At 36.5% G+C, this 14,057-nt stretch overlaps 1 protein-coding gene across 2 annotated transcripts in view; it reads left to right on the top strand.

Annotated features, from left to right (window-relative positions):
- The window catches only part of CACNA2D3 (calcium voltage-gated channel auxiliary subunit alpha2delta 3), a 478,082-nt gene that overhangs the window by 368,095 nt on the left and 95,930 nt on the right, over positions 1-14,057 (top strand). For both annotated transcript variants that reach the window (XM_026096289.2, XM_064518911.1), the window contains 8 exons: positions 4,869-4,940; positions 5,177-5,238; positions 7,050-7,117; positions 9,077-9,122; positions 9,268-9,365; positions 10,183-10,276; positions 12,030-12,125; positions 13,411-13,532. In XM_026096289.2, coding sequence (XP_025952074.1) covers positions 4,869-4,940; positions 5,177-5,238; positions 7,050-7,117; positions 9,077-9,122; positions 9,268-9,365; positions 10,183-10,276; positions 12,030-12,125; positions 13,411-13,532 — 658 coding nt within the window. The remainder of the gene's footprint in view (positions 1-4,868; positions 4,941-5,176; positions 5,239-7,049; positions 7,118-9,076; positions 9,123-9,267; positions 9,366-10,182; positions 10,277-12,029; positions 12,126-13,410; positions 13,533-14,057) is intronic.

The raw sequence follows: 14,057 nt of genomic DNA on the forward strand, positions 1-14,057 counted from the left end.
ATTTCTTGATCCCTGTTCTGACATAAGTCTGTATTTTCTTTCTCCCTTGAAAAATATATATCTACCCTCCCTCCCTCTCCCCGCCCCCTTTGTGAACAGCGAAACAATTCATTTATGTTTTTAGCAAGGTCTGTTTTATCTGGTGATAGATTGTCCTCATACCCTCCTAAGAGGCCATCTTACCTCCTTATTTAAACTTTTGTGCTGGAGTGCACATTCAACTTTTTTTTTTTTTTTTTTTTTTTTTTTAAGCTGTTTCTTCCATAGCTTTGTGCTGTTTTCTACGCTAGCACCATCTAAGACTTCCTCATTACATTTTCATATTCTCTAGCTGCCTTTTGCAGTCTTGGCAGTCAGGTTGACTACATGTTTTATACTTTGCCTTTTCTGTTATCTTTAAGCACATATTACTCTATCAGTTCATCTGCAATTGAGCTTTAAAAATTTACTCTCTCCTTTCAAATGTTATTGCTGTTGTTAAGTGCAGCTTTTAAACCTTCATAAATTTGTTTTTATTTCTCTTTGCTTTTTCCCTTTTGATTTCTTCCAACATTTCCTTCTTAATTTATATAGTTTAGTCCTTCATTTTTAATCTTAATAGAAATTCAGTTGTTTGGTTACTGTAGCATTGAACTGTTTCTTTGATGTTGAAAATTAAGCTTTATTTATAATTGTGGTTCTCTCTGAATGCACGTGAAAGTGAAAAATCCAAATACAGCTGTTTCTAAGTTTCTTCCTTTCTTTCAGACCCCTAAGATCCATCACAAAATTTTCTGGAGATTTCTAGCCAAAATCTAACTTGCGTCTATCCAGAGCAAAAAGGGTTGTTTCACATTTTGAGGAAAGATACACACATACATTTTCTTCCACTCTTTCACCAATAAAAAGGATTTTTAAAAAATATTTTTAAATTTTAACCTAGAAACAAACAATTTTCCAATTTTTTCATCTTTTGAAGGAGAGAAAAAGGTTAATCTGCGTTACTTATAGACTAAATTGAACATTACATTTGTAGTAAAGATCCAGGCCCATTGCCCAATATGTAAGAATAAAAAATAGATGAATGATAAATGAAACTAATTTTTATAAATATATAACACATACTAAAAATATATAGTTATTGTATTGTAACTCTGGAGCAATAATAATCACAATTTTCAGTACTCATGTGTAATAGAGATGTGGGGCTTCTTGAAGGAGCCCCATCTATCACTGCTTGAAATTCATGGGTGCATGTCTGAATAAGCAGGTACTCTGTCATAGATAATCCCCTCAAAAGGTACTTTTTTGTAAAACAGCATACATATGTACTATTTGATGATTAGTTAATGAGTGTTTTCTGAAAAGACAGCATGTTAAATATTGTAGAAAAATGTATTAAAGTTCCTAATGCGACCTGCATATGAATGCCTAAATAAGAAAATATACCATGTTAAATAGTATTTTTACAGGTTTTTTCAGAAGTGAGCCTGGTACCATTGCAAGTTTTTTTTTGTTTGTTTGTTTGTGTGAAATGAGATATATGTGAGTCATTCATACTGTGTTACGAAGACCTTCAGAACAGCTGATGATCAGAAATATTAACAAAAGAATAAAAAAGAAGGAAACTTGATATAAAGGAATATTAGAGCTACAGAGAGAGTCATTATTAGCAATAGATCTGGAGAGAGAATGGAGTTTCTTGATTTGAAGGAGTTCTGTGGGTTACTGTAATGGAGTCTGTCCTTCTATTCAACTGTTTTGATGTGAGGATCTAAATGAGTGTTCAAAAAGTATGCGTTATTTTTGTAAATCTTTTGCAGTAGGTAATTCCTGGCTAACATTAATTTTGAGTGAAAATGGTAGATACTGTGTTGGATATTTAAAAATTTGCAGAGAAACTTGTTGACTTGAGAGCTACAAGCCACTCTGTTTCACCCAAAGCCTCGGATTTTATGCTCTTGTTTCTTTCCAACTTGGGTAGGAGAGTGTTGCTTGTTCAACTGTAGAGGAAAAGAATTAGTGTATTCATATAGGTGCTTTTAATAACATGGAGTACCATTGGTATATTTTTCTCCCATGAAACACTTCTGTTGAAGCTGATAAAGATAGTTTCTCACTTGTTACCACATCAATTTAATGGCTACATAGTTTTCCAAGGATATAGAATGGTCTCATGCTGTAGCATTGAAACTGGGTTGTTAGCAATAGATTGGAAGACATTTGGTTGAAAAAGTAATGCAAATCACTGAAGTAGAGAAGAAATAATTTTCTCTAGTGACCCAATAAAGAAAAGGTGGCAGAATTGGTTGGAATTTTTTTTCACCATGAAATATATATTCACCAATTCATTTCCTAGGTTACAGTAGCTGCTATCTTCATCTCACTGCATTTTATTAGAAATAGAAATCCTGGCATCAGCTTATTACACTAACAGGAAAAAAGTGACTTCCAGCAAAATTTGGGAATACACAGTACGAAAGACAAGAAGTTTCAATTTGGACAGAAACCTTTTTCTCATTAAGTCACTTCTTAAAATTCTGTTACTATAATTTCTAGCTGAATGAAGGGGTTTTTTTTCTTTCTCAAATAAAAAAAGAGACCATGAATGAATGTTTTGGGGCTTGAAGCCAAATGAGGCAGTACTTATACATTTGAGAAGGGAGATGAAACTGCAGAAGAGCTGAGAAACCAGATTATAAAGCCAAGAAATGTAATCACAGCAAGCAAAAAAATGAAGAAAAGTAAAACTCCAAATCCCACATGCAGACTTGATCTTAAACACTACTGAGAGTTTGGAGGCCCTTTCAGTAAATCTATGACTTGCCTGAGGCTTGTGGGAGGAATGGGTCTTAGACAACTCCAGGCACCAATAGGAGAAAAATGAAAACCATGTTAAAGATAAATGGAACTGTTCTGTAAATGTTAGAAAGTAGATGGTTAATTAAGACCAGCTCTCCAAGTCCAAAACCACAAAACTTAAAATGGGAAAATATTTCCAGAATTGCCTATTATGTATTGTTAAAAAAAATCTACAGTAAAATATATGCTTTATTTTATACATGCCTCCAGCTAAAAATTATTCTTTTACACTCACTGACAGAAGAGTAAGACTGTTAATTCAAATCTGGATGCCCCAGAATTAAATTTAAAGAGCTGCAAACTTTGCAGTTTTTGATAGGTCAGCCATGCTCAACTTCATGAAAATAAAACCAGATATTTCACTGACAAGTTTTTGCATTCCCTTTTCAGTCCTAGCTAACTCAAAAAGCCTGCAGAGTTTGTTGATATGACTATCTTCACAAGTTTTAATGAAAATCTGACTGAATTGCCCAATCTGGCATAAGGTGTACTGGAGAGCAGGGGATATTTATGCTGCAAGAACACTATGTCCAACGTTGTGTTCAGATAGATAAGTGATAGAAGAGACATAAAAGTGCTTGTTTTGTCAATATTATTCTGCATTTTGGATATCTCTGAAGAAGGGGTGTGAATTTATTAGCAATAGTGGAACGCTTCGATTCTAATGAGAATTATGGCTGAGAGACATTTACAGATGCTGCTTACACCCCAAAATCCCACAAGCATAGCAGTTTCACTTTGTAATTGGAGGCATCCTGAAACAACCATCTCTAAATCTTCTGCACCGCTAACATTAATTAAAAATATAAACAAAAGAAGTTGCTTCCTCCAGTCCTAAATTCCAAAATTCTTTCACATATTACTGGTATAAATGCTAAGCAGTAGGTCTTCTCATCTCTTCCCAAAAGTGTTGAATGGACAGATGGGCAAGTGCAAGGTATAAAGTCTGAGGATTTCTCAGAAAGCATGTCTTGTCGTTCATCATTTTGAGCCCAGAGCCCCTCTGCTGAGGAGAGCTGTGGCAGTGTAGAGCTTGCTTCACTGCTAGAGAGACCTCAGGGCATTTTGGTTCGTAGTTCCGATGAACGGTTGTCATTTTTTACTCTTCTTTTCACGATCATGATGTTTTCCCCTAGAAGAGTGGCTACGTGAGCTGCAGTCCTCTGGAAAGAAAAGAGGGACTGCCCCTTTGCCAGGGAGCAGATAGGCATGCTAAGGAAAGGCATGTCCGAGGTGACGGGTAAGGGACTTGCAGTGCAGATTTGGGAGCCTGCAGCTCACACAGAGACTGGGACAAAGTTACTGAAAGGAGTAGGGAGAAGCCTTTCAGGCCTCAGAGAGGACAGGAAGAAACAGGTAAAAGTCACTGCCGGTCAAGGGGCACCCAGCCACCGATGCACAGCCCGAGTGGTTCGCAGAGCGCCGCAGCTGTGTGTTCCCAGTGAAACAGGTTGCTGATCAAACGGCCTGCCAAGCTTTATGCTCGTTCTAGTTTCCGATGCAGCTAGGATGCAGTCGCTGATGCTAGTCCAGGATGCAGCCCAATGTAGGGTACCAAGCTGAAGCAGAAGGAAGAGTAAAATAGGTGGGGTTTTCTCTTTGTCACTTCATTGTTATATATATGATTGCTTATGTATTTAAACACTGTGTCCCGGGCTAACTTTAGGTACAAAGTCCATCTGGAAACCTAGACTTCCTTTAGCTTCCTCTACAAAAAGTGGAGAGTAGTAGGCAATTACTCAGTTTAGCCCACATAAGATACAGATTGCTATGTGGAGGAACTTTCTTGCTGTGAAGGGTGCTCAGAGCTCCTACTTTATTTACCACAGCAATTTGCCTGAAGTTGGGTGGCAGGCGTCTTGGCCTATGCAGGCTCTGTAGTCAAATCTGTAAGAGGGTAGCTTAGCATGTAGCAAGAACTAGTGAAAAGTGAAAACACAGGACTGCTGAGGCCAAACGAAATTATCAGGTGAAAGAATCCTAGAAAATGCAAATAAAGAAACTGGCATGTATTTTCTTCATTTCAGCTCCGAAATGCAATGGTCAATCGGAAAACAGGAAAATTCTCCATGGAGGTGAAGAAGACCGTGGACAAAGGGGTACAACATATAAAATATTCTTCCCACTATGTATACAGCAAGCAGTTAATCTTTTTAATTTAACTTTTAAGATTGTTTGCCGTAAGTATGATTCATTATGATATTTGTCTTTTTCGTGCACTGAAGTTATACATCACTTGTAATTTTATCATTGATTAATCACTTGATCTTTTATGCATTTCTTATAACAAACTTTTTTCCCCCCTCCTCTTCTGACTTTCTTGTTCTGAATCTAGAAACGGGTATTGGTGATGACAAATGACTACTATTATACAGACATCAAGGGTACTCCATTCAGGTAGAGCTGACCATAATAAATGGGCATTTCATCAGACTCATTGGACTTGCATTTGTACAGAGCTTGCGAACCCATTAAAAGCTCATCAGCAAAAGCTCACAATAAAATATCCCTGGACAATGCTGAAAATAGCAAGGAAAAGGAGCTTACGAGCATTCCTTTCAGCTTTTCCAGGGATGGAAAGTTTGTGCAAGCTCATACAGGCAAACTCGCTGTGTTTGTCATGGCTTACGTTTCATTAAAAAAATATTCAGTTGAGGTTTACATTGAACGAAAGGCTTTCGCATGTACTTGGAGAGCTATAAATACTATAATCCGTTTAAGTAACTACATATTGAGCCCCATTTTGATTTTTTTCCACAACAAAAATGTAATATAAAATGAGATAGTATTTCACTTCCAATTTGAGGTTTGGATATTTTGTTTCTCTGAACTACCTTCAGTGTATTTGTATAACTAAAGCTGAGTAAGTCAGCCATGTTATTCTGGCATGTATCTTAGTATAATAATTGAAAAGCAATCACTTTAAAATGCTCATATTTGAATTAGAAATATTCCATTAGTAAAAGAATATTAACTGTACCTTATGCTTAAAGCAGGAAGCTGATAGCTGCAATACTCAACTGAAATTTTCTTCAATGGAACCATTTCACAGAACTTGAATCACATTTCCAGACAGAGAAAATATAGGCACGTTTCTCTCTGATCTCTGATGCATGTATTTATTCTTGTTAAAATTCACACCTGGGTAACAAAACTCAGTGTTTTTTGTGGTGGTATCATTCTTGTCCTATGTAATAAATAGATATGGGGCAACATATATGTATGTGGCATGAGTTCAGATCTTTAGGGCAGAAGTAAATACTGCAGGAAATCTGTCCTGCCTTTTTCAGCGTGGTCTGTATCTTATTTTGATGGGACAGAAGTATAGTTTCAGACAGCAGAGGCAATGTTTTTAAAAATATACACTGTAATGTCAAAGATATTTACTGTACATCCCATTTCCAGACTGAACTGTTGGATTGCAGCATGCATGCTGTTGGATTTTGTGCCTGTTCATGTCCTTAAAATACCAACCTTTACGTTGTCAGTCTTACGGATTACTGGCAATTTCCTAACTCAATGCCATCCCCTTAAGTGAGTGACTGCTAGAAGGTGTCCTGTGTGCGAATTCAACAGAGAGAGAAAGAGGTAGGGATTCCCCCAGGCAGTTCATTACACTTGAATAGTTTAAATGGTAGATTAAAAAAACAGACCCAAACAAGTGCTTAGCTGTTAAAGGTTTACAGCGCTGAAGTCAATGCAAGGAAGTTAAACTGGCTGGAGATATGAATAGCAGAAAAATTACTCCCAAGTGGAGCCATGATGCTATTGTCACATATGAAATTCTTTTCCTCTCAATAGCTTCATTGATTCCCACATTTATAGAGTTTCTCGAAAAATCAGTCTGATTTAAAAGAAATCGTCTCCTCCATTGTAAGGCCACGGGCATGTGCAAGGCGCGGCTGAAGGGATCTCATGCTGGGTGAACAGCAGTGAGCGCAGGAGGGCTCGCCTGGCAGTTTGCTCGAGAATAATGGTTTGCTGCACCTCTCAGCACGCAGAAACACAGCCATTTGTCGCAGGCACATCAGAACTGAAACAGCATTGAAGTAGCAAGTTGAACAATAAATACGATCAGTGAGGCTTTGGAAACAGCTTTAAAGTTAATCATAGTACACTAGGTGGAAAAGTTAGGAATGAAAATAAGTCTGAATGTCTGTTATTGTTTGTAGCACAGATTTCAAGGTCTCCTTTATTTCTCCGCACAGTTTAGGTGTGGCTCTCTCCAGAGGACATGGAAAATATTTCTTCAGAGGGAATGTAACTGTAGAGGAAGGTAGGGTATTCTCTTGCTTCTTGTGTTGCTTACGCAGTGGTGGTGGTGGTGGTGGTGTAGATTTTTGTGCACCAAAAGCTTGTATGTTTTTCTGCAGGTTCCATAAGGGAATTAGATCTTTTCTAGACCTTCTACTTCATGGGATTTGTTTCCTCATTAATATTAAGCATAGTCAAACAGTCTGTGAATCTTGTTTACAGGGACATCATCTCCCCTCATTCTCCCTCCGTGTTCGAGTGGTGAGAATCACTCGAAGCCCGGAGTTTATAACTTGTGGTGTTTTCTGAATGAAGGAAACACTGAGAGCTTGGTAATAGCTATGGCTTTTTTGTTCACAGGCTACATATTATAGTCTTTCAGAGCTATAACTACCTATGGCATGGTTTAGAGTGATTTACATTTTGAATTTTTGTAATGATAGTATAAAGTAAGCAGGGGAAACCTCTTCTTTATGGCTTTAGTTTTTGGAAGTCCAGTAATAAAATGAGTGGAGTCAACTGAGTGTTAATAGATAAAGTTGTTTAACAAGAAGTTTAAAGCAAAGGGTCCAGAAGATGAAGGAAGATGAGAGACATTTCAGAAGGTGGCCAGGCAGAAGGATCCACAGGAGCAGCTCGGTGGCAGCCAGGACTGCAATGTGTGCATGGTGGACTTCCCCCGTGGAGGAGCGCTGTGCTGTGAGGTTGAGAAGTTTTAGCAGTTGCCAAAAATAGAAGGCACCAAGCAAAAAAAAAAAAAAAAAAAAAAAGAAAAGAAAAGGAAAAAAAAAGCTTCAGAAGAGGAATGCTTTCTGATTTTATGGTTAAGGCACTGTTCCCAGTTCTATTTCTTGGTTTATCAGTGATGTTAAGTTAGTTAATTTCTTCAGGTGTTCGTTCCTCAGCTGTAAGTTGGGGATAAGAATACTTTCCAATTCCAAGGGGAGATGTAAAAAGAAATGCTTTAAGGTTTATGAGTCATTTGCACAACAAATATGTGTCTAGGTAGAAAGAGAGCACAGCAGGAGACTTGGAGCTGCTCTCTCTCCAAACCGTTCCCTACATACCTCTGCCCTATTTTTTTAATCCAGCCACACATCTCAGCCTGTCTATCTGATGTTTCCTCCTGGATATTTCAGTGTCACCATAAATGTCAACATAGCCATCACCAACTGTTCCTTTTCTCCCACTCTTTCCTTCACTGATCTCTGTCACTGCCACATCACTGTCCTGCCTATCACTAAGAACTGTAATCGTAGCACTAGTTGTGACTCCCTTGTTTTTCTTATCCACCATAGCTCTATTATTGTTTATTGTGTACTCAGGGGTTAAAACCAGGGCCTCCATTCTGAACCCTGCTTGCTTATTGTCTATTGATATGTGTTTTAAGAGTTTTTAAGATTGCCAAAGTACATTTTTATTGTGCTATATAACTAATGATACAGTTCTTATTTACAAGCATCTGCTTGACCTGTTAGTACAATAAAGCTATTCTGAACAATGCTGTAAACTGCTGTTTGTGTTCATGGACTGTGTGCTTAGGTTTTGGGGGGAGCTGTACTTCTTAAAGAAATAATTTTTGAAGCAAAAAGAGAACAATTCCCATCAAATGAGAAGTCTGTGTTTTAGCATAAGAACTTTATTAGCTGACGACAGCAAGAGAATACAAAGAGGACTCTCATACCTTTGACTGTTTCTCTTTGCTCAAGTTTTCCTCAAAACTCCAAGTGTCACATGAGCTATTTATATGAGCTAAACATACCAGCATAAACAAAAGGTTTTTTTTCTACCTTTTCATTTTTAGATCTGATTTAGTTGGCTTTCCTTAAAACGTATTTGAACATAGTTTGCAGTGTTATTTATTATATTGTGGTAATAACACACTTTCCAAGACGGAAGAGTTTATGTTATGAAGTATTTGTAAATAACCATCTGTTACCCAGACTGCTCCCTAAATAACCCATTATTTTTCCTGTTACAGGTTTACATGATTTAGAACACCCTGATGTATCTTTAGCAGATGAATGGTAAGCCTTAAACAAAGCATGAAATTGGTGTCTGTTACCCTTCTTGGTTTCATATTGTTTGTGCTTATTGAGCCCTACTCTTTATGTTCAAAGACATCATGCTTATAAATATTAACGTTTTAATGTTTTGGCATCGTGTTCACAGGTCCTATTGCAACACTGACTTACATCCTGAACACCGTCAAATGACTCAGTTAGAAGCGATTAAACGCTACCTTACAGGAAAAGAGCCATTGCTCCAATGCAAGTATCTCATTAAATATATTTCTAGAGATACAAGTAGTAAACGTTACCCCAGCTAAGCAGTCCTTATATGGAACCTTCTACAAAATGAAAAGCTACTTAGTTTTACCAGCGGTAGACTTGAGATTGGCTTATTGGCTGGTATCACTTTGGAATTTCTTTTGGTTTTGAGTTTTTTTCAGAATATCAAACAAGATACTGATGCTTGCAAATTTCTAAATTTTACTGTAGATAATATGCCTGAACCAAACATTTAAGTTTCTGTTCAGATACTGTAGCTATACAATGTAATGTTATAGTTTTATCAGGTTTTATAAGTTAAGTGGGGTTGCTCTGAATCAGGCCTTGGGTTAGGCCTCTAAAGAATGTACTGGATATTTTGTGACTGTTTTAGGAAGAATATGTATGATAGTAGCATTTCTGAAGAGTGAAGAATAAAAAAGTGCATGTGGATAAGTGCATATTTTGTTTGAGATATAAATAGAAATACAGACCTTCGTGATTGTTAGTAGACCTAATTGTTTTAACCTTATATCACGTGTAAATGCAAGCATGAAATAATGCCTAAACCGACATGTTATATGCATTCTTCATTCTTTAATCTAAATTTTTGCTAGTGCAATAAGATGATATGTGAAAATTACAGTTGTAGTAAAGTACTATATAATATTGCATAGTAAATGTTTAATTCTGTGGAAATTCTGAATGCATATAACAGATAAAATTAGTACAGTAAAAATAATGAATATTTATTCAGCTAACACATTTTTTCTCTCTGTATGCACACATGTATATTGATTTTAATATATTATAATAGGTGATAAAGAATTAATCCAGGAAGTTCTGTTTGATGCAGTGGTGAGTGCACCAATTGAAGCTTATTGGACCAGTCTAGCATTAAATAAATCAGAGTAAGTAAACTTTGCATCAGTCATTATAATCATGGATGAATTTTTAATAGTTATGTTCGAGAACTGAGGAAATACCTAACAAATTCTAACATTTTGTCAAATTATCAAGATATATTTGAATAAATTTTGTGACATATTCAGTTCATTTGCTAGTTTTAACTTCTAACTGTATTAAAATGCATGAAAAGAACTATTAACCATTTCATCCTAAATACTGTTAATTTTGAATTCAATATTGAGTATTTATGTTGCAGTGAACATCATGTTGATTAGTTGTAAGGTTATCCAATGTATAGCTAATGAAACTATACATTAACCACAGCATACGGTTGTGAGTACTTCTAACAAACAGTTCAGAATAATTGGGGAATTTAATGCATGATTCACACAAAAAAAGTTGATGGAGTATGTAATTTGTGCAAGAAAAAGTTACATGCAGAAAAAGTTGCACTGGTAAAATAATTTTTAATCTTTCTTTGGTTTTCCAGTACTAACTAGGATCTAGTTTCCCATTGCAAATTAACAGGAGATTAGCTGGTCTTTATTAGAGTAGATATGTTTCACCTAATTCGTTTATGTTATGATATACTAAAACATAAAGCAACATTAATCAAGATGTTATATGTGTTAGGGAAAACAGGTTATCTGATTAGTGGAGTTTTTATGTGATACTATTGTTGAAAGGCAGTTCTGGAGGTTGTCCAGATTAGATTTTGTTAAATTGGAACCAATTTTTTAAAGGTTAAACTAAAAAATAAGTTGTTGTAAAAACACATACCGAATAAGCGAAATCAAATGTGATAAAATCTGATTCATCAAACTAAGGATTACCCAGTCTCCTCTTAGGAGATGAGAAATTATTGCATGTTAATGTATTCTAGGCATTGATGAATTTATATAGAAGTATAAGGTTTCTTGGAATCGTACACAATGAAACAATAACAGAGCCAGTAAATACAAGGAAGACAGCTATGGAGAGATATTAGTGGGAGACTTTTGGGCCCCTTTCATATCCTGTTTTCCACTAGCAAGAGAGGCCATTTATTGAAGAATGTTGAAGACTTGAAGTATAAGCGGGCTAAGACTGTGGTCCCTGGGTTTGTGAAAATATAGTCACAGTTCCTGTAGCCATACCAGGACCAGTTTTAAAGCAGCTAGCTTGGTACTGATAACAGTGCAGCAACAGAGGTCAGCTTGGGATACCTGCCACATTTTTGTCGTAGAGTCTTGAGGCTAAAGCCTACCTTGATGGCAACTATGTTTGATTCTGAGCTAGGTGGTTTAAATCTAGCTTAGTTTTGCTTCTATGAATTTGGACCTATGGATTTTGCACCTATGAATCCAAGTGTGAATGCACCATAGAAATGTAATGGTCATGGAATAAGATCTGGAATTCCTGCCCCTGTCTTGGACCCCTGGGTGCCAGTGGCCATTAAATGCTTGGTATATAGCTACGCCACGCCTTTTTATGCAATGGCTTCAGTGTAATTTTGCCACACAAATTCTACCAAATTTACCATCTTTGGCTTTTTAGTATCTCAGTCTAAATAGCACTTACACTGCATGTTTGCCAAAGCCTACATGGGTTTAACTTAAAAACCAACTTTTTAAAAATGTGAAGAATAAGAGAACTATGCTCCAAGATAATCTTTCTCCAAAACGTGTATATTTGTACTTTCTGTGACCAGTAAAATAGCTTTATCTGTTTACTGTCTGCACACGTTATCTTTGCTTGTGTTCTGCTCTATTTCAGAAACTCTGACAAGGGAGTGGAAGTTGCCTTCCTCGGGACACGGACGGGCCTATCTCGTATCAACCTGTTTGTGGGGCCAGAACAGCTTACTAATCAGTAAGTAACAAAGCTATGCTTGGCAGGCATGCATGAAAGCAAGAAAAAAATATTACTTTAGGAAGCACATCTACTTTTTTACAGGTTTTACACTTGTGCAGTGAAATATATAGAACAAATTAGAAGTATTTTACAAGATCCTTTAGATTCTTTCTTCAACTGTACGTCATGTAACAGTGAGCTATTTTATACTTGTAGCCCATACGTTTACTTTTCCCTCACCTTTCTGGAGTTAGTCCCACATATTTATTCTCCTGAGTAAAATTCAGGAGGTACTGCATCTGCAGGGGCTGCACAAATTTCTTTTAATATCCTATGTAAAAACAAATATTTGGGACATTTTTTCAGTGATTTTTACTTTATTGTTATGGAATATTTTGATATAGAAATAAAAGAAAATGACAGAAGAGGACTCGGTGAAAGTTTGGTCAGGAGATACCACCTTTCAAAAGTTGAAGATGCAGTGTAGTGCGGATACATGTTTCTTAAAATGGAGAGATATGAAACAAGGTCCCCTCATTAACAACGCTTTCTTCAGGCAGCAGTTATATAGTGTACGGCAAATCTATATGCGTTCTGTGTAAACAAAAACCTGCTCTGGATATTTATGATAAATTAAGTTTATGGAATATACAATTATATGGTGCTTATCTGACCACGAAATATTGTAGTAATTATGAGTAGCCTAAGAAATGAGATCAAGAGCATTAAAATTTGTTATAATCAAACAGTAAACCAGAGCAATAGCATGGAGACCATATTTGATCTTTTCCCTCACGTTAACCTTCTTCTCTCAACTTTCCCTGAAATTATTGGAGAATAAAATATGTTGTCTACTGCCTCCCCTTACGTATTATTTGGAAAGTAGACTGTTAATTACATTTTTCTTAACAATGGAAGCCAATGACAGCAGACTACCATTCCTCCAGTATGTTTTCCACATTGTACAGTTCACAGTTCTTACATTATGCTGCAGGAAAGAAAACTTTTTTAGACTAAGCATTTTTACTTCACACATCAGTACAAATGTGCTTAGTGATACGTAATTAGAGGGACGGTTTTTTTTACTACTTTTCCATCCTTCACACAAAAAGCAATCGCAAGTGTGTAACGAATAATTATTAGGTGCTTAACCCTTTTGTTGTACAAATGATATAGAAAAATCATCCAAAGTCATTTTCTTTCCCAAAGGATTGAATTTTGTTTTGCCTTGTCTTTCCAGCTAGAAACTACTGTATGGTATGCACCAAACAATAAGTATTTTCTTTCTCTCTTCTTTTTCAAGAGATTTTCTGACAGCTGAAGACAAGGAGAACATTTTTAACGCTGATCATTTTCCACTCTGGTACAGAAGAGCTGCTGAGCAAATACCTGGGAGCTTTGTCTATTCGATCCCCTTTAGTACAGGTCTGTAATTTCGTCATTCTCTAAATGCTGAGCCATATATAATACTGAAAAGATTCCAGATATGTCAGTCAGAGCAGCAGTAGGCTCTGAACTTAATCTCAAATGTTAATCTAAAATATGCATTGACATTTTCAGCTAGTTCACTGGTCCTGTGTCCAGGTGCTTCTTTTACAGGTCTCCAAGTAAAATCCCAAGATGTGGCACAACAATTTTCAGTGAATGTTTGCATAGGTTGAACTTACAGCCTAGAATTTTAAATAAGTAAAGTCCAACAGAGCAAGTGTCCACATCACTGAGAAGTCCTACTGGTTCTCACCGTTGTTACCATTTTTAGCAGAGAAACCAAGAATTGATTGCTTATGTCAGTGTTTTAAGCTTGTTGGGATACTGGGGAAGTTTGAAATGCCAGTGCCTGGCGCCTATATGTTCTGTGCATACATGGTCTATGGTGTTGGTTGTCATATTAGCATATTTTCTGAGCACTAAATTCATGTGGACATTTGACTGTATTTCAAACTGGAAAAT

Source organism: Dromaius novaehollandiae, chromosome 12 (genome assembly GCF_036370855.1).
Source record: "Dromaius novaehollandiae isolate bDroNov1 chromosome 12, bDroNov1.hap1, whole genome shotgun sequence".
NCBI classification, from domain to species: domain Eukaryota; kingdom Metazoa; phylum Chordata; class Aves; order Casuariiformes; family Dromaiidae; genus Dromaius; species Dromaius novaehollandiae.